The sequence below is a fragment of the Anas acuta genome, chromosome 6 (genome assembly GCF_963932015.1).
Source record: "Anas acuta chromosome 6, bAnaAcu1.1, whole genome shotgun sequence".
NCBI lineage: Eukaryota > Metazoa > Chordata > Aves > Anseriformes > Anatidae > Anas > Anas acuta.
The window spans coordinates 26,991,718-27,012,911 of record NC_088984.1 but is presented as its reverse complement, the minus strand read 5'-3'; the positions used below and the strand labels follow the sequence as shown (position 1 = coordinate 27,012,911).

At 39.9% G+C, this 21,194-nt stretch overlaps 1 protein-coding gene and 1 long non-coding RNA gene across 2 annotated transcripts in view; one reads left to right on the top strand and one right to left on the bottom strand.

Moving 5' to 3' along the window:
- Positions 1 to 8,451, top strand: part of LOC137858376 (uncharacterized) — a 23,907-nt gene extending 15,456 nt beyond the window's left edge. Inside the window, exons 2-4 of the long non-coding RNA XR_011097684.1 lie at positions 3,504 to 3,626; positions 4,547 to 4,640; positions 5,894 to 8,451. This is a non-coding gene — a long non-coding RNA (uncharacterized lncRNA). The remainder of the gene's footprint in view (positions 1 to 3,503; positions 3,627 to 4,546; positions 4,641 to 5,893) is intronic.
- On the bottom strand, positions 8,061 to 21,194 carry CPO (carboxypeptidase O). The gene is made up of 11 exons (XM_068685976.1): positions 21,036 to 21,194; positions 17,795 to 17,870; positions 17,248 to 17,372; positions 14,966 to 15,077; positions 14,301 to 14,399; positions 13,451 to 13,555; positions 12,734 to 12,844; positions 11,533 to 11,623; positions 10,740 to 10,942; positions 9,639 to 9,723; positions 8,061 to 8,451 (listed from the first exon to the last, which is right to left on the bottom strand). The coding sequence occupies exons 1-11, from the start codon at positions 21,167 to 21,169 to the stop codon at positions 8,183 to 8,185; spliced, it is 1,410 nt and encodes a 469-aa protein (XP_068542077.1). The 5' UTR covers positions 21,170 to 21,194; the 3' UTR covers positions 8,061 to 8,182.

The following is a 21,194-nucleotide window of genomic DNA, read 5'->3' as shown; positions in this document are numbered from 1 at the left end:
TTCAAGCTTAAATTTGGACTAGTCTGTACAGCAAGTTTAACACTGTTTTAAACTCTAGTGAACTGTCTTTTCTCCTAAAAACAAAGCATTAAACAATATATATACATACACACTTAACGTATTGGAGGTATGGTGCTGTTTTGCAAATTCTCTTCCTTATTATCTAGAAGAAATGACTGCTCACCAAAGAGGATTATTTTCCACTCTTGTGTTTGGAAAATGCCGCTGTTCTTTAGTGAAGAGCCCTTGCAGACACTCAGGCTTTCTTTGAGGTCAGAACTCTGCACGACATGCTGCAGTTTGTTGCTGGCACATCATCATATTAATGCTTCTGGTAGGTTTCTCTAAAGCATCTCTGTGTTTTGAAGCTGAGGAAGAAGTGGAGTGCTGTAGCCCCATGTCAACATTTGCTTTCAGGCATCTCAGGAAAACCTGATGCACTTTATATAGAAGTCTAAGGTCTTTGTCAAAAAAAAAAAAAAAAGTGACCTTTAAGCAGTGTGTATGTCAGTAGAACACCTGTTAAAGATACTTGCAAGTGTTTTTCATGTTGTTTTTTTTTTTTTTCTAGAAAAGCAAAATGGGAAATCAGCACTGTACTACTAAAAAAAACTATGTAAGACAAATGTTATAGACAAAAAATATTGATTAGCACTAGAGCGCTGTGTGTTTTTAAAGTAGACCTATGCTTAGGAACTGTTTCTTTTCATTTGAAGTCATTTTTCATTTTAAAGCTCAGTGGCGCGGTCTGAATGTGGCAGGCTAGCGAGCAGGTCGCCAACTGAGGCTCAGAGGATCTGGGCCCATTCTGTGTTCCTGCAGTTCATCTTCCTAGGTACCCTTACGCAAGCTGTTTTTCTTTCCCCTCAGATTATGTGTGTTTTGTTAAGTAGTTTCTCTTGCCACTAAAAGCCTTTCAATAGCTGTGTGTTGGCCTCACTCGAAGTGGCACCAAATGAGGTACTACAAGTCACATGAAAGACAATATTTTTGCTGTTCAGAATCTTAGAACTCCAAAAGAGTTTTGCAGCAGGTGTTGTTGTACTTGATTGTACAGGGAGGTGAAATAAATTGTGTCTGCTTGCAGTAGGGGAAAGTGCCATTTCAGCCCATTCAGAAAATAAACAGTTTATTCTTTCAGCACCATGGCTGCTTTTACATCCAAATAGTCCCTCTGAAAGGACCTTCACCTGGCAGAGACCTGAAGAATAACCTAGCCAGATCTGTGGGACTGAGCAGCATGCCAAATTTGAGTGATCCTGAACATGCAGTAGACACAGGGTTAGAGCAAGTCTTGTTTCAACAGCTATCGTAGTTTAGAGGACTCAGCTGGAGTTCCCAATTTTCCTTGGAAGGTAGTCAAAGAGCTCAATTTTCTGTTGATACCATAAAGAAAGTGTACAGTAGATAACATCAGATTCCTGCTAACCTGGATAAAAGCAGCGATATGGCTGGAAAAAAGGCTTCAGGAGCATCTTACCAATAAACCCTAAAGGAAGAGACAATTTCTGGAACTTGCTGTTTTCCAGTCCTAGGAGTGCTGTGGGTCACAAGACCGATGACTAATGGGCCACTGTCTGACAAGCCATTGTCTCTGGATCCTTGAGAGTCCATGGGATCCACACAACTATCTAAGAAATATAAGCCTATTGCCAAAGGCCTGTTTTTGCTAAATAAAACAAATATGTAAAAATACACATATCTATAAAACATGTATTTTCTGTGCCAAACAGGAAAAGGTTGAAAACTGAAGATAAAAGTACAACTCTACAGTTTGAATGGGGACATGGAAGAAAAGAGCTTGAGACCTTAATGACTCAACCAGACAACCTGCCTGTCCCCAGTGTGCCCTAGAGGGCAATCCTAGGAGATAGATAGTCTTTCACTGGCCTTTTTTGTCATTTCTAATTTCTTTGATTCTGTACATTTCCATATCCTTTAAATAGAATAGGACTCCTATCAATCTCTTGATCTGTTCTCCTGGCACACACAGTGACAGTCCTCTGTGCAGATGGAGTCAGGGGAGTTTTAGTGCTGTATTTCGTTGTTTTTTTTTTTTTTTTTTTTTTTTTTTTTTACCAAAAAAAAAAAAAGCATGTCCAAACTGCTTTTGGATTCTCCGCCCCCATCATTCTGCTACCTCTTCCCATTTCTTTGCTGCTTACATTTCATGACTTCTCTCCTGCTTGTAAGATATATGCTTTATTTTATAATGTTTCTCATGCACTAAAACAAGTGCTAAGTCAAGCAGTTACCAGAGCTGGAGGATCTAACCTTCCTCCAATCGGCACAGCCATCATGTAATAGCCATCATGTTACCTTTAAGTATAGATTATTATTATTGAGCGTGTATTACCTTGGCTGTTTGCCCAGCATGTCCTTGATAACTGAGGGTCACAAAAAAAAAGAGTAATGTTCCAGTCCTACTTAATAAGACATAGGATCAGCATGATTAAAAAGGCCTTAGCATTCAAGAATCCTTTAAATTTGGCACACAAAATTAAATTTTAAAAGTGGTTTAAATTGCTTTTCATGAATAATTGCTATTAACCCTTATTCCCATTCTTGTCCCTTCACGAGACTATTATTGATCCCCTGTTCCTTGGTCACTAAGATATCGTTCGATAATGTGTTGGGGATTTCAGGCACTAACAGGTTTATCAGAGTAATGGAATTCTTTAGGTAGCAGGCAAAATGGATGAATGGATGCACAGGTGGCTTGATGCTGCCTCTGAGGTGGGAGTAATGCCAAGTAAGGCATTTTGGGTGTGATACTTTTAGGCAATCATTTTCCTGATGGAATTACATTCCCCTGGTGTGGGAGGGTTTGTTACCCCTGAGAATGACCCTTTTATAGTATTTCCTAGTAAACCGTTTGACACAACTTGCTTTCTGAGATTTCTACCCCCTTTAAGTGTTTTCAAAAATCACACACTGCTTAGTTCAGGACCATGTCCCGGGTAACTGGTGAAGAAAATGGCAAATTCAAAGACAGTTCTGATATCACAAGTGTTTGGCCACAGGGGATCTTGCTTATCCCAAGCAAGATTTATTTTTCAAGTAGAAGCTAAAGCATAGAACAAACAAACAAAAGCCCTTGATTTGTTTCTAGCTGAGGTAGCCTGGAAAGAAAGTTGCAATGTGCAAATCTAAGGCATATACAGAAATGGTGACTGAAGTGAGAAGAGAAAATCTGGAGTAAAGTGGCCTTTGTCATAGATTCCCGTGTTTTGTGTTTAGGGACTAGGAATGTGGACTTTCTTGTGTTAGGTGATCCTCAGGCAAGGCTGGATGGGTATTTGAGAAATGGGAGAGATTGTATTTTCAAAAAAGGTCTGTCTCTTTCAGACACTCATGCAAAGGAACTAAAGCTAGCAATGATGACATTATTAGTCCATGTGTGACCTACATACGTCCTCTTTTCCTCTAAAGTCTTTGTCAGCACAATAAATTTCCATCATTTTTGCAAATATTCTCCCTCATCTATGTATTTTCTATTGTAGGTACTATGCAAACCTAACCAGCACTCCCTAAATTACATTGCCTTTATTTGAGTCTTTCCCTGCGCAAGAGGGCATCTGTGATGGGGTGTAACTTGTGGTCAAGACACTGAGGAGAATTAAAAGGTGTGAGCATGACACTGCATTTGCTCTTACTGCTTGCCACAGGCTGCCTTGGGAACAGCACAATGGTATTGTTTGCCAGCTTTCAGAGAAGAAGCTGGTTTTATGAATGCCTACCATGCGCATAAACAGACACTGTGAGATTTGGCAGACAGAAGCAAGTGATGACAGGTTGTGATCAAATTATTCCTTTATATTTTCTACCAACAAGGATCATCCAGATTCATTGGAAAGCAGATACTGGAAATAGAAAATGCATTTTAGAAAATACTTTAATCGAGAGTACCCAAGTTTGCTAATTCTAATGCCCAATCGTTTCAGCTTTAGAATTCTCTTTATTATCTTCATCTTTATTTTTGGTCCCTTCTCAGCTTAGTGGTTGTGAAGAAAGAAAAAGAAAAAAAAAAGCAGCCTTGGCTAGCCATTTATGTTGAAGCAGATCATGAGCGCAGCTTGTCATCAAAGCAGTGGGCTCTGCTGTATTATTTGTGCATGGTTTAACTGGAAAACCCATCTAGTCAAGAAAACCAAGCTCTAGATGAAGCCAAAATAAGGCACATGGACTGAGACAAAGCTTACCAGGATCATGAACGCTTGTGGGTTGTAGGCTGAGGAAACCCGAGACCAACTCAGGATGCTTTGATTTCCATTCAGAGTCTGACCTTTCCATCTGAAGTTGGTCCCAGCTTACTTTGGAAAAAGTAGTTTTAGCTAGAGAGATTTGAGACCTGAATGGCTAGGTCTTCTGTTGTAAATCAGTACCTTTCCATTTACAATTGTACCTGGGACACACTGAGACCATCTTTCTGTGTTTCTGAGCGAGCTTGTACCAGCTATGACTGCTTCTAATTTTGATACACAGTTAAGATGTTCGAGTCTGAGAGTTTTGTTCATACCCAGCTTCTCTTTTTCACTTGGAACAGAACCTACACCCAAGAAAAATGTTTGAGTGGACTTCTGGAGCATAAGCACTTTATCAGGAGATAACAACCAGGGAATAAGTGCCTCCCCCGGAAGGTGAGCTGACAGAGCTTGCTCTTACTGCTTGCTATACTCCCTTCAAAACTGCAGGTTTTTGATCTTGCATCATGTGCAGCTCCAAGAAATGAGGCTACACACATTCATTTAATAGTATAGCTCCCTCGTGATATCTTCACTTTCCTTAATGAGGGCAGTGTTGCTAACTTGTTAGGAGCCTGAGGACTGTATGAAATTAACATCGCGTGTAGGAGAAATTAACAAAGAGGAGCTCCTTGCATGAAACTGAATGAGATCACTGATGGCCCTTCCTTCAATATTTCTTTCTATATTAAGAAAGAAATATTAATAAGGATAATGTAGAACACTCTTACTCAAAACTCAGATGCCCTTGTTTTTATTCAGTAACCTGAATGACCAAAAGTAATTAATCCTTCTCAATAACAATTACACGAGTAAAGCAAGCATGATTTGGGTTAACTATGAAGGAGAAAGAGAAGAGACACTGGTATTGGTAAAATTATTGGGGAGAAATAACAATCAATAAAAGAATAAATTTTGCATGATAAATTCTGTTGTGTTTACACATGAGTAAAGTGAAAGCCACACAATTGTCTCAGTAAGATAATGCAGTGCTTCTGCTATGAAATCAGAATGTAGCTCTTTCCACAACTCATCCTAAAGCACAAACTAGCAGAAGTCAAAGAGAAAACAAAAGGAATGTAGGAGAGACAGAGACAGACAGTGGATTCATGAAGTAAGGAGAGTTTCAAGAGACAGTCATAGTATGTTTTTCTTTAAAAAAATTTTCTTTGCAAACTGTGGTTGACAAAATGCACCCTCTCTGCAGTCATTTGTCAGCCACACTTATCACCCTTCTACAAGCACAAAAGGTACACGGAGATGTCAGCAAACTGGGAAGGTGTGTGAAATAAGAGCCTGTGTAATGTTTGTAAAGATCAATTTGCTGCAGCCTTGGCCTTTTAGTGGTTGTAGCTTGATTGTGCAACGACCGCTCCTAAAAGGGGCTGAAGGGGCTGTAAGCACTCACTGTGGGACATCAGTTCTGCAGTGGCAGGGAGGGCAAGGTACTGCTTCCACACAACCTTCGTTTGTGGTTTTACTGTGCGAAGTGGGTGAGTCATTGCTGATGGATCCAGGGAGCTGTGTGCCCAAGGATGATCAGTGTGCTGACAGTAGCAGAAGTTCTTCAAAATAATGATTATTGCTAAATCTCTCTCTCTCCCTCTTTTTTTTTTTTTTTTTTTTTTTTTTTCTCCTCTCTCTGGCAGTCTTCCTCTCCCCTTCTGTGGTTCTGGAATGCTGGAGGCAAACTCTCCCTTCATCCCTCTGCCTAGGGCCCACGTCCAGGTGCATCTTTCCCTGTCTGCTGGTGGTTATTGCAGCAAGGGGAGCTAATAAGGAAATGAGCCAGTCCACAGAAATCTGCTAATTAACCTTGGGACACACCTGGTTTTATCTTGTGGCTGCAAACAATTTTATCAAAAGATCCCTAAGATCAGCAAAACTACCTCCCTTCCAGTCTGTCTCTAGGCACCCAGGCTGTGCGATGTCTCCAAATCCAGGAAGGGGCCCTGCCCAGCAGCAGTTTGTACCAGTAAAGTCATGGGCTAGTTTTGGAAATGACGTGGTGGAAGCCCAAGCTTGGGTTGGCTTTGGCAAGGTGAACGTGTGGGCACTGGTCCCCAGAGGATATCACCATCTGGTGCTGGTGGCAGCGCTGGTAGAACTGGGGGGCTTTGCTTCCACTTGTCAGCAGAAGGCTACAAAACACTCATAGTCAAAACCCACTTGCTTAAAGACAGCTCCTAGTGATGGGCCAGATAGGCTTGTCTTGCTTCTTACTGTTCCAAAGGCATGATATACAAACGTAAACGTAAAGCCTTACAAGTTATACCCTAAACCAAACATAAGTTTGGGGAGTGATGCTCCTGTGGGGAGAAGTGTTAATTAGTGACACCTTCTGCTACAAAGTCCAGCGACAGACGGGTCTTACTGTAAATGAGTGGTTGGTCTGGAAGGAGTATGCTCTGGGGAACCTGCAGGAGTTAGACAGATTTAGCTACGCTGATTGGTAATAATCTGCGGACAGTGAACACAGGACCTAAGGTTTGACAATGAACCATACAGACAAAACAACAATAAGATGTGCTTTGGAAAAAAGACTGCAAGCTTTTGTCTTTATTTCTTTTTAACAGTATCATGGTCAAGTGTGATGCATCTTTCTCTTGCCAGCATCAGAAGGGAATTTGTCAAAAGAATTTTCCAGATTCTGCCACAGAATATTGATGAGATCATAGTCAAGTCACAGAGTTTTGTTGTACTTTATAGCTTGAGGACAGTAATATTTTGGTCGTCTCTGTGTGCTTTATCTGTTTTATACCAGAAGCTTTTGATCTACATCTGCCATGACTAGCTTTCAAGCAGTCATTAGAAATAAACAAGCAAAAAAATATTTTCTTCCCCAAAGTTGGAAATATTTTGTTGAAAATCTCTAGTCTAAAGAAGACTTTAAATTTTCAAGTGGAAACTTGAAGTTTGCTAAGAAAACTAGACATTACGTACATTTTTTTCCTGAACTCTTCATTTTCTATCAAAAAAAAAAAATCTGTAATAACCAAGCCTGGTGGACATAGTTCTGGGATGCAGAACTCCAGGATTCAAAAGCAGACAATACATGTTTAAAATAGGTTTTCTCTATTTTAGTGAACGCCCTGCACCCTCTGCTGTTGGCTGTCACAACACATACAGCAGCTCATTCCTTGGCACTTCCTTTTGAGTGGCCCAGGCTGAGGGTCTCTGCTTGATAAGCTGCAGTGGTTCCTGTCCTCTAGCACCCTGTCGAGCTTCTAGAATTTGAGAATGCAAAGAAATGCTCTCTGATCTGCTCCGTGAGGTAGGAATAGCACCTCATCCTCCTCTTCCACTTCACTTTTGTATTCATGAAGTATTTGGGCAGTTCCTATCTTCACCTATTTGACTGCTTCTAAGTGACAGGGCCACACATCTTGTCAGTCTCCATAAGCTCGTACCAGCTCAACTCTTCAGCTCGTTTCTGCCTGCTGGTGATGGTTACCTGATTACAGCCTTTCCCCAGCTTTTTTTGAGTTCTGTTTTTTCTGATAAATTTTGGTATGACGGTTTAGGGAAGGAAGGGGAATGCCAAGGAAGCTGCCCGATTTTCTGTACTGAGAATTGAGGTTATATAAGATTCATAGGCATCCTGGTAATGTCAGCAGGGTCAGGTGGCGGGGAGAATTGCAGTAGGGCAGGACTGTGGCTGACAGAAGGGGCACGTAGGCGCAGGCAAACCCCTGAAAACATGTTCAAGAACCAATGAGTAATAGCACTCTGTCCCCGTGCATACTCACGCTGACTTTGTGCATGGGCAACAAGTCCCTAAAACAGAGCTACCAAAACCACAAGTGAATGCTTGCATTTTCTGGAATGAGCTTTTATTGAAATACTTGACGTTTAGTTCCTTTGCTAATATACTTTTGTCATTTCAAAGGGCTGTTACGCCTTGTCTGGTGTCTCTTGGGGGGCTTTCTGTGGTGTTTTTAAGAAGCAATCCATGTAAATACAATGCTCAGGCAAAGGCTCAGGCTCAGGCTGCCTGAGGTCAGCATCACAGCCCCACCTGGGAAGTACTTCTGGTCAACATAGTCTATAATGGTTGTCACAGCCAACATAGTCTCCTCGCATGTGGGCTGGATCTGGTCAGGAGGTAGAACAAATCCATAAGTACCTTTGTCTCGCAGTTCAAATGTATAGGAGAAAGGAATGCCAATCATGTGAGCCCAGTCCCGTGAGGAGCCTGAGTTATTGTCTGTGAATTTAAAAATAGAGGGGAGATATATGTATTAAGCATTGCTCTTTGAAATACCTCTTGCTATAGTTAATGCAAGGTTATACCAGAATCCCTGAACTAAGCAGTAATCATACATCACTGTGACATGGAGACCAGCATTTCTAGTTGCTCCAGTTCTTAAAGTCTTCCATGGAGTTTCCTAAGTGAAACAACTTTCCATAAGATGATATTGTACAAGAGATGAGTTCCACAGATTCTGTGTTTATAGCTTTTTGCCACGATCAGTGTTGGATACAAGGTGGATAGACCATTTTTCTGTTCTGGTACTTCATTTCCTACATTGACATTGAACTTCTCTGTATATTTTTAAATGCATATATTTTTAAACATGATTTTGTTCAAGCCTGAAAAAAATTCTGGCTACTCCTTGTATCATTGTTTATCTGCCTCATGGATCTTTTTTTTTCTTATCCATTCAGTTTAAGTACAAACCCTGGCAACATGCAGTCCTAGGCATGGACAAGTTACCTTAGATTTACGCCACATTGCTCATGCAGAGACTGGCATAGACAGACATTGTGAATATGCAAAACCACGTGTGTACTGAAGCCAGCTACTTACTGTTCTGAGTGCCTGGCATGACTTCCTGCTTGGTGGGAAAGGATTGTTTTTACCAGGCAGTCTCTAGGGCCCTCAAGTCCTCTGTGTAAAGACTGTGAACTAAGATCAGCTGTAGTGGTGTGTTTGTGATGTGGCTATCTGCTGTAGTTGGAATGAGGCTGAAACTGACACATTTCACACCGAACTGCAGGCAGCTGCAATGTGATAATGTCTGATGGAGTAGACCTGATTGGGATTTTAATTTTTGCTTGACTCCAGTGAAGACAAATAGGAGTTCTGCTGCTGACTTCAGCAGGGTCAGGATGATCTATCACCAATCTCTCTCTGTCCCCTGTGATGTATCTGTGAGGAATTCATGTAAGAACTGGCTTCTGATCAATGCTTCTTTCCTTCCTGCAGTCAGCTTTATGCGGTACAGTGTTATCTTGTATTCAAATGGCTGTTACTTGGATGTTCCAGCAAACCAGCCAATTAAATATTACTCAAAGAAGGACCTTGGCAAAACAGCACTTGCTGATGTCTATGACGCAAGAATGACTCTCTTCTTTGAAAAACAGAGCAATTAAAGGGGAAAATAAACTTACATAAAATTGAAGAGGTTGATCCTACTTTATAACTGGTCCCATACTTTCCCATCAGGGCAGCAGCTGCTTTCTGTGCAACTTGCATCTGTATGTTCAAAATACAAACAGCATTTTCGTCAGTACCGGTAAAGTTGGTAATTATTCCGAGTAGTCCAAAATCTGTATCTCTTTCAGCTATAAGTTTACTTGTGATCAGCCTCAAGTTTTATTTCTGTTAGTTCAGGACTCTAGAGAAACCCATTACAAGTATTTGGGCGAAACGGTCTTGATTTTTTTTAATGCAAATTACATTTTAAAAAGATAACTGTTATTAGGTGGAGAAGATACTGGTTTTGTTTTAGTGCTAGAGAGATGCATTTTGGAGAATTAAAGCCTATGCTACATAGCAAACTGAGTCTGACTAGAGCAGTTATCGATCTCTTACAATTCTCCTATTGCTATGGAGTCGGTGTCTCACCGTCTTTAGAAACTGAACCATAGACAGACTGAATCACTTCTCCAGTGTCTGGTATGAACTCTGAACCCAGGTCCTACATGCTCTTCACTAGTGCAACAGCTGTGGGAATGTTCATAAATACGCATTTTAGTGAACTTAAATTAAACCACTCAAAAAACAAGGGAGAATAGTAACCAAAATGTAGGTGTCTACTTTGCTCCCATTCTCCAAATGAACACATTTGGAGTACCCATTCTGGATACAACCTCGACAACCAGGTGCATGTAACGTACCAGCATCCTGAAGTGCAAACACATTCCTGCATGCAGCAAATGACTGCAGGCAGAACTTGGTGCTCTTCTCTGCTTACCTATACTGCACTGTAGTAACACTGTCTGTAATAATTCACTTTTCCTACTTTAAGATGAAAGATTAGGGTTAATTCTGAGACAGAGAAGCCTTGCTGGTACTGCCCATACAAGAGACAATTGATAAAGTTGAGGAGACCACAGCTCAGCATGAGGGCAATGAGCATGCTAAAGCCCTGGAGACCTGCCTCAAGGGAAGTTTTCTTTAAAGAAAGATCAAGCTCAAAGAGAGTTGTGCCATGTGCTACTGCTTGTACTAATTCTCTACTGGTGTAAAAGATGAATGTTTTGCCCTACCAGTTCTTCGTTGTTACTTGGAGGTGTGGTTGTGGAGCCATATGGAGTGAGGATGTACTGTCCATAGGAGTGTACTGTTAAGTAGCACAAAATGTCACTCTTCTTCTGTTCAATAAGCTGGGCCACAGCTCTCGTCTCAGGCTCTGATTCTGGTCCAGATCCACAGAAAACTTCACTTGTGCAGTTAAAAGAAACACCAATACCTGAAGAGGAATACAAAAAGTGAATTAAAGGAGAAACATATTAACTCCACTTCATAGGGAGATTTACCTGGGGGTGTTCAGGTGTATACGTGTATGTGAGCAGTGAGACTAGAAAGCTCAGGGGGACTTGAATGCTTTACTCTCCTGCTAGCAACTAAAATTTGAAAATTACAAATTATTTTACACGTATTTTCAGGTTGGCTGCAATGAAATCACTGACACAACAACAGTATACAACCTGCCAGCAAACCTTTGGAGGCTCCTTGAAATTCATGGCAGATACAAATGCTGGCTGTTAACTGACTGACTCCTAACACTGGTGATGCTTGCTCCTGCAGTGAATTAGAAGTACAGTTGTGTAAGCACTAATTTTCTGCTTCCAGAAGTAAATGCCAGTTGAAAGTCAATAGCAATATTTTTACAAACCAGGTTTTTATTTTTACGTGTATCTTGGTGACAATGGGATGAGTATTCCTTTCATATAGGATTTCATTTTATTTCAGAGACTTGTTATTATTCTTGCTTTATTTACTGTATACATACTGTAAGCATTTATTATATGTAGCTGACATGAAACACTTGGAACTTACTGCCCCAGGAGGAATTAAAGTTTCGGTTCAGATCTGTCCCGTAGCAGGTGCCATTCATATATGGTGCACGGTTTTTCCTCCATAAACGTTCCTAAACAAAAGTAATTCCAGTTAAATAACTGCAACTCGATGATCCAAAGAGACTAATGATAGTATGGCATTGCATGCCTTTTATTTAGACCTCTGCATTCTTGAGTAACTCTTGCATTATAGGGGACTCTGTTCAAGGGTGATAAAACTTAGTGATCAAACATCTTATTTATTACTGCCATGCTGATATCTTCCACAAGCCTTCATGCACCTTGAAATGAGCTTCTGAGCTTTTAAAAAACAACAGTATTATTTCTGTAGTACCGAACTGCTTCCGTGCAGTGTTCCACTTCTAAGAAGGACCTGACATTGTGAGGGATACTCCTTTGTCCAAAAGAGATGATAGCTGAACTTACATTTGTTTCAGATTCAAGAAGATGAATGCTTTTTTTTTGCCATCTAATCTAGCTGCTCTTTGATTCATTGTTAAACTCACTGCCATGCTTGGTTCCTGCAGAACTCACTGCTCTGCCTGTATGAGCCTCCTGGCTGAATTACTAGTGCATCCAAGTGCAGTGTGTGGTGTGCTCCCAACCTGCTGGGGAGTAAGTGGAGACACAGCAGGGTCCATGTGGCAGTAGACTGAACCTTTTGGGCCGTGTTAATGTTCTGAATTAAAAGATGTTTCTATATTTTGCATTGTTCTCCATATCAGAAAAGGAAGATTATTTGGGAGAGCACACCTATTTCAAAGCCAGATAGCCTAACATTTGATGAAGTCTTCTGCCCTATGCTGCAAAGGTGATTAGATCTGTCTGCTAGTTGAGACTTCTTGCAAAGTACGACTGACTCCTCCAGACATGCTTAACTCTATCATTCAAGCCTTGAGCTGTTAGCATTCCCAGAAGCCTGAAAGCAATGGATCCCGTGGTTTTGACTTTCTATCTTCCCAAGGCTCATGACATTTGCTAGGAATTTTTTGCCCTCTGATCTCAAGTGACTGCTGATTTACCAGAAGAAACAAAAACTCTCTGCCACAGGAGGATTTGTGTGAGTAATGATTCGGTCACTGTTCTCTGTTTAAATATAATTGCTATGACTGTGTCTAAAATGAACAAAACATGCTGTGCATGTCTAAATTTCAGTCTGGTCCTGGATTTTCACTACTTACTGCTTCCCAGGAATAGATATAACCATCAACATTGATGACTGGCAAGACGTAGAGATCCAAATTCTGAAGAAATCTTCTTATCGTTGCATCAGATTCGTAATTTTGCAGAATCTGAAAATAAAAAATACAAAGGACTGAACAGAAGAGAATATAGTGGTAATCATTGTAAAGAGATGGTTTAGAAATGTCATCAAAGAATCACTCACTCCTGGATATTACTGTGGTATTCAGGATCTACTTGATCCCCAGATATATTGAGAGATCTACCTTCTGCCATTAACAAAGTGACAGTGTATCCAGTTGTAGTGCGCTTCCTAGGGTGCAGAGAATGAAAAACACGATGCCATAGGCATTGTGCACCAGGTACTTTAAAACATTGCTGTACTGCATTTTTAGGGATGTTTCATTCCAGGGGGACTGTGTCTTTGTGATACAGAGAGGCTTGATCCAAAAGCCACCATGGAAAAGGTAGAAATTGCTGTCTAGTTAAGTGTCTTTGGAATCAGTTTAGATAGAGGATACAACGTGCTAACAAATATTGTCCCGTATCCCATCTCAAACTGTGATTTGGACTTAGGTTTCTGTATTGTGTACTATTTTTGAACATCATATTTTATCAGGAAAAGCATAATGCTTGGTACCACTGTAGAGAAGAAAACTGAAGCATTCAAAATGATCTGTGTTTTTTATTATTTTGGTGGAAAAGATAGGGCTCACTTCTTTCACAAACCACTGGCAGAAGGCTGGAGCAATCCATTCTCTGGCGTGAATCCCACAGTCCATCCAAATGATCTTTTTGGGTTTATTTGATGGTTGACTGATCTGAGAGAGTATAAAAATGGTCATTGGGCTAACTTACATTACAATAAAATAGCCTAGCCTAATACATGAAGAAAAGGATGTTCCTGGATATACTATTGAGTTATCTGAGATAATTATTATTGCAGACATTATGATAAGTTCTCCTTCCTAATAAGCCCATCCCTGAAGTAACTCAGGGCAAGAGTTTTAAAGTGTCTGTTGAGTAGAAGTTTCAATAAAACAGTTTCTTCTTCATTTATATTAGTCATTCACAGGTATGATTGTTCTTACTCTGAGATTCTTTTTTTTAGATGGGGAAGCACAGAAAGGCAGGGAATCTAATTTTACTCAGTGATAGGAGTGTATTAGACAATAACTAAGCCAATTATTAAGATTACAGTTTTTACTAGAGCTACCGATAAAAAGTATCATGGAATACTTGTAGACGAAATGTTATATGCTGTGAAAAATAATAAAAACTGGAAAACAAAATTCTTGGTCCTCACACACAGCTGTTGCCAAGCTAGTTTCACCTTGACTGATATTTCTAAACAAGATTCCAGTTGATTTGTCTGCTTTTGCAATATAACAGCAATAGCAAGGTTATAGTGATAGTGTATATGAACGTTGGGAAATCTTACTGCACTGCAGGGGGAGTAAAACCATCTTCATTTCAGTGAAGTGGTATAGGCACAGTCTTAGGGAAGATCTGAATCCTGTTTTCTCCTTTGTACTTTTATTTATTTTAATAAAGTTCCTGCCTTACCTGCAGATAATAAATTGTTCGATTCTCGACTGTATTCCCCAGGTAGTGCTGAGTCACCAGCTCACTGTTTTTCTCGATCTGAGTCATCCATTCATAAATCTGAAATAGTCACAGAGAGCGCTTGGTGCTAAGGGGGAGTTTCCTTCTCTTATCCACCTCTATTTCCAGATTAAAGGATTTTCCTAGACAAGCAATGTTTTCTTCAGACCTAAGCTGTGATATCAATCTGTGATATCAGTTAACGCTTACGGAAGGTCTCTCACTTGCCTGCAGGCAAAGACATGGCCATATCTCACTGGGTGGTAAAAGACAACATCACTGCAATACAACACTGATACTCTATACCAAATCTTATTCAACATGCCAATCCCATTGGGTGTCTTTCTGTTGTCTTTGCTGGATGCAGAACCACACCATGAAATCTCCAGAACTGCATTACAGTATCTGCCATCTTAGTATTTATTTTCCATATGTAAGTTCAGTAGCAAAAATTTAGGGGTAGCTTCAACAAAATATATGAGGATGAGATTCTAGTCAAACAGTAAGGATGGATCCTTCAAAAAAGACCCCTAAAGCCAGAAGGAGCTCCAGTATAGCTTTCTGCAAGCAGGGAGTTGCTTCCTGTGGCAAATACAAAAAGCAAACAAACTCAGGTTCATCTTTACCTCTTCCATTGGATGATACTTGGTGTAGTTGTAACCTTCAGGGACCTGCCTTTGGCTTCTCTCCTTTAGCATGCTCTCATCCGCAAGCTCTTGCACATCATTTATCAGGACTCTGAGAGGAGAGAAATGGGGGAGATAGGAAAGAAAAAAATCCCTAATGATTAGTGAAGAACTGTCATGGTGGGTACACAACTTATTTTAACAAATAAAAAGCTGTAGCCCCTTGGGTTCTGAGCTGCCTGGCAAATTCATCACCATCAGCAAAATGGTTACTTTTTTGTAAGAGAAAGTTCCAAGTACTGAAGTCTTCATTGGGTTTTATGAATAATAATTTTATTAGATTTTTTTTTTAACCATTGACAATTTAAAAAGAAAGAAGTTCAAGATCTTACTTCCCTTTACCAGTTCTGCTCCTGGGCAAAACTCTAAAATACCACTTTTGGGGAAAGTCAGGGGGAAACTGAAAATTTTAAGATTACTGTTTCTTTGTATTTTATAGAGACATTTTCAATTTGCAAAGACTTCATGTAGGTGTTTGGTGCACTTTGAAAAAATCAGAACAAACCCTGATCTTTTCTCTAAAAAGACCTCATTGCTTTTTATCTAGGAATTAGTTCAGAAAAGAGTGTGGTGTAGGGCTGATTCCATGAGGAAGAGCAATCCATAAAGCTTTTGCCTTGGCTTCAGAGGACTTCGTATCAGACACTGTTCTTTCTTAATGAAAGCGGCCACTTGTAACACTCACAAATCTGTGCTCATTGTAGGTGCTTGTGATAAGACAATTGCAAAGGTAGCTTAAACACTGATTTCAAACACCATAAGTGCTCATAGGCTATTCTGCTGACACTAGCACCAGTTGGCATTTCTGGAAACTGCACATCTAACTTTTAAGAGTGGTTACAGCTGACTGTCTCTCTGGGCTTTGATGTTTATTCACATCTGAACTTCAGACTAAAATGTAGCAGTGCAGATTCCCCTGAACTGAAACCACACGCAAAATGCCTTATCAGAGCTCTGGAGAACAGAAGTCCCAGCATCTGACACAGTCAGAATATTTATGTCCTGATTATAATTTGTCATTTATGTCTCTATCTTTATTCACCTAACTGTCACGTTACCTTCCTTGCATGTCAACCACCTTCTAAAAGATGTCTCCAGTTTTGAATCTGTCGCAGGAATTTTAACTATAACATTGCCTTATTCCTTATCTCAATCCCTCAAGCCAAAATTTCAGCTTGACTTTTAAATCACCCGCCTCTCTCTTTAGGAGCTTACACAAGGTGGATACTATTCTGGCTCCAATCCAAAAAATAAAATAAAATAAAAATTAAGCTTCTAACTTCTGATTAATATTTAATTTTCCCCTAGAATCAGCTGAAGCCATTAGAAAATGAAGAGCCTTGATTGAGGCTAAATATCTTTTGGGTTGTCGTCTGGATCTGAATACCTAAACCTGATGCCAGATCATGCATACTGGCTGCCACCTCATCTCTCTCCACGTCTGGTTGTCAGGGCATCACACTTACTAAAAAGAATTTGTCAGGCAGGATGTCAAGATCAGCTTTAACTCTAAACAGCTTTGAAGTGGCACCGATCCTCTTTTGGCTTATCTTTCATTGGTAAATGTCAGTGTATGTCCATAGGCCATTTGTCATCAGCCCTGAGTGACTGCAGGATGGTTTATATGAAATATAGCTAGCTGCTGGTTACCTGGAAAAGTCAGTTCCAAATGGGAGTGAGATTGTATGAGGAATAGATCTTATTTAATCCCGTGTAGCTTTACAATCACTCTTTGTATCTGAATTAGATCTTCTGGTTGGAAACAAAAGCGTGGCCCTTGGCATAGATGAGTGGCTGGATAGCTGTAATAATGCAGCTAGTGGCTCTCACCTGTGCGCAGTGGGGATCTGCTACTGGGACCTTTGTTAAAGGCTAGGATTTTTCTCTTGCACTAGATGCTGCCTGGAAATTCTCCCTAGCCTGGCCAGGGGAAGAATAGTTAGGAAGACTGCAGTTTCTGTTCTGTTCCAGCTCCAAATTCGCAGTCCAGGCTAGGTGGAAGGTGAATAAACAGGGCATAGAGGAACATGCTTTTAAAACTCAGAGGTAGCCATAGTATCTGTGCATCGGGCAAGATAAGATAAGTTGGAGGCAGTTGGAACAAAGGTTGGGTCCTGTCATCAGTACTTGCCGACTGCTCATTGCAAAGTGTTTGATCCTACTGTAATAGCAAAGAAGATTACTAGAGCCAGCCTTTCTTATCAGGAAATTAGAGGTCGTACTTGTAAGAGATCATATGTTGATCTAAGCTGTCTTTCACCTCCTGCACCAGAGGAGCTGGGACCCTTATGTGTAGGTCTTCTCCAGCCCGGATGTCTTCAAGCAGCTGGGGCTTCCACAAATCCAGCTAGGCAGAGGACAATAAGGAAATGCACAAATCACGCTCTGTTCTCAGAACAAGAAAATATATTTATTTAGAGTAGTTGCATATCAAAAAAATGGAACAAGTTTTTCTTCAGATTCTTTTCTTAACTTTTCTCCAGGAATCTGTTCATAGAGCATGTAGCACAGGCTCAGTGCTTCCATTGACTCAGGCACCATTGATAAGGAGCAGCACCTTCCCAGAGCCATGCAATGAAACTGTCGTCTCCCCATAAATTCTTTCATCTAGTGGAAGGGCAATTTAGCCTTACACTAAGAAAAACATCTTAGGTGTAGCTTTTTGAAGTTTACTTTCACCTTCATTCCTGTCCAAGCTTACATGCAAATCTGTTTTACGTTCCAAGCCCACTCTGTGCTTTTTAGGCACACCTGGTTATTCTTACTCACCATTAAAGTGCTGCAAAGATGCTGAAGATGCTGGACTTGCTGAAATGTTTCTGGCACAATATGCAAAACCTGATCTCTGGAAATTAAGTACAGAAACAAGACAGGTTTTAATATCTGTTAAAGTAGACATGATTGCCATAAATCAAAAAGAGGTATTTTCTCATGTGGAAGGAAGACAAAACATGTAAATGTTCTAAGAAAAGCATGTCTGAGTGATGAATTTCTGGAATGTTTTAGTTACAAACAGGACTAAGTGATGTGGGTTTTCTGTTGCTGGGGCATTAGGTTAGCTCTGCTTCCTTGCTAGTGGCAGTCCTTTATTCATCACATCAGCTTATGTGAGCCCTGGTGTGTGTTTCTGCCTCTGCAGGACTGGGGCCAAAACAAGATCACTGATAAAATCTCTTTTTGTCTCTCCTGTTCAGGAATTGTTCAATTATTCCAAATAGGCTTTGTGCTTTGCTAATCTATTTCAACATGCAAAAAAATTTAGACTGCCATGATATCACCAGTTGCTAAGAGACTGGGATGTTAACAAACTACTTGCCATAAGAATTGCCAATTTATTCCACAAGCAGTGAATAGAGTGGTCTCCAGAAGCACATATTCTTACTCAAACAGCAGAAAACAGAAAAAATGTATTGTGCAGGATCTATTGTTTTACTATTTCCAAAAATGACACACAGATCCAGTGTCTGGGAATATATTTTCATTAGGCCCCATGAAACTTTAATTTACTGCAGCCTTAATCTGAAAAAAAAAATAAAATCAAAAGTTGGAACAGAACAAATTAAAGTGCTTGGAAATGCAGAAAACAAATCCATATGCTTTATAGAAAAAAAAAAAAGTAATTATTTTTTTTTGGGATGTTCATTCAGATCAGCTTTCCAGGTCTGATAGCAAGTGTGATATTTCTAATGAAAGGATTTCATAATAACAAGTGGATTTTGACAATTATGTCGTGTTTCTCAAAGGTGAGGTGGCAGTTATCTACTACTGATGTGGTCAAATGGGGAACCTGGGAAATGTGCTTACTTGTTAGTAACCAATAACCACAACTTCACAGTCTTCTTCAGTGACTTCAGTAGGCTTTGAAGCCTTTACAGGTCAAGTACAAAAAAAAATTATAATATTTACATGCTAAGGCTTCTGTGATAGAAACTCTCATTGCAAAAGCCTTGCATGGTGAATCATTGTGGTCATCAATATAATATGCTCTCATCTGAACTGCAACTGCTATCGTTTGTGCTTCCATACAAATGTACTATTATCAGCTGAATATACATGCAAATAGAATTCACAATTTATTCACATTATCCACTGAAAAATAGGAGGGCAGGGTTTTTTTTCTCTCTGTCTTGAATATATCGCCTTTGCTGATGGACTAACAGAACCTGATAGTTAAAGTGAGCTGTTTGCAACTGGTTCAGGAGATGCTGTTAGCACATAGCAGCAGCCTTATCTATGGGGCAAAATGATTACATTTGCATTGCTAACGGTTTGGTACAACAACCATGGTATCTTTGAAATAGATCCTTGTAGATGCAGGATAAACATCTTTGCTAGGAGAATAAACATCTCAGCTGCAGTTCCGTGTTTATTCTCCAGAAATGCCTGGGCTTGCTTCGTGCTTTGTCTGTCAGGAAGGGAAACAATATCCTGTAATATCTTTCTATCCTCATTGACATTATGTCTTAATTACACCAAATGAAAGAAATGCCAGACAGTCAGATTGCTGCCAGATGGCCAGCTCTTATTTACTGATAAACCTTTTACAATAGCCAGTGTGGAGACAGATCATTTTTAATAGTACACTAAAATTAGAAAGCACACACTCATTTATGATTATGGACTAGGATTCTCAGTGCAGAAGTGCAAAGTCAGCCCATGTGACCATGCAAGAACAACATTTTTTAAATGCTATGGTTAAGCTTTCTTACCAAATTAAAGGACCATTCTCAGCACAAGCTGCATTTCCTTGGATGTTCATAGATCACACGCCTCTGATATTTAATTTAAGTTGTTGCATAGAGCAAATTATGACAAAAACATTAGTCCTGCTGGGCTTTACCAGTTGCTTCATCTTTGTGCAGGTACTGCTAGTCCAAAGTCACACAGATCATTCTGTTAAGTGTGTTTTTAAATTCTATGCAAGTACTCAACAGGTTCAGTCCTAAAGAGCAACTAGAAACAAAATTGAACACTACATAATAAAGGGTCTATGAATTCTGCCCAGTGAAAACATCAGGCTCTGAGCAAGTCCCTGATACAAATGTAAAGATTAAAGGGAAATAATGCGCTGTAAAGGGAGATGTAGTGACTGTGTATGCTCTGCCAGGAGAGGTGTTGAACAGGTATACTGTGAAGGAGCTTACTTGCTTGGTTTTGTGGTCTTTTTAAAGCTGTATCTAGGGGACATAATTAACCCAGAAGTATTAATCACAGGTCTACTTTCCTGTTGACTTTAGAAAATTCCATATATGAAGTTCTATATGGATAGTTAGTCTCTGCACTGTATTTGTGCCCCTCCTGCAAATCACAGCTGCTGTAAAGGCAAAGAGTGACCTATCATTCCTCATCAAGTTGAGGGTTAATGCCTATCAGAATTGTTTAGACAGGCAAACAGCACAGTTTTATATCACCCATTTCTTATGAAGCAGAATTGAGAATGGAGAATACAGCAAAAGCAGGTATTTCAGACTTTTCAAAAATACTTGCAGTTAAAAAAAGTGATAATCTCATTTTGTGAACACCTTTGGATGAAGATTGTCTGGACCAATTTCATTGGCTTTTTTTTTATTATTTCTACAGATTTAAAACAGGAGTTCAGCATCTGAGCATCCTGTTCACATAACCCCAGATTTCTTTTATTAATGGATCTAATTTTGCTCAATCATTTTGTAGCCAGAAAATGTATTTTATTCCTACAGCATCTGATTTCAAAAGTTCATTTCAGAAGTTTTGAAAGAGGATCAGCCAAATGATTTTCAGCTAATGATAGCAGAGATGTGTTGCAGGGACGTGTTGCGTCTCCTGGAGCTGCCACCATATCTTTGTTGGCTTGGATTGATTCAGTCTTTCTCATTTCTTGTCTTTATGTTTTCTTTTTTCAAATCTTACAAATTTACAGGTTAGTAACCCTTCATCCACATTTTCATTTAAGAGATGTTATTATTATTTTTACACAGTTCCTGAGAATGTCAGTGATCGCACAGTTCTTCATGACCCCCTTCACACTCACCCGTCATATTGCAGATCCGAGCAGAGTTTTCCAGGAATTAGAATCCCCAGAGAAAAGGTCATCCCAAGAAAAAGCCACATTTTTGTGCAAACAATCCAGAATAGATGAGGATAGATCTGGACTGAAAGCTTCATTTGCACAATTCTATTATATAACCAT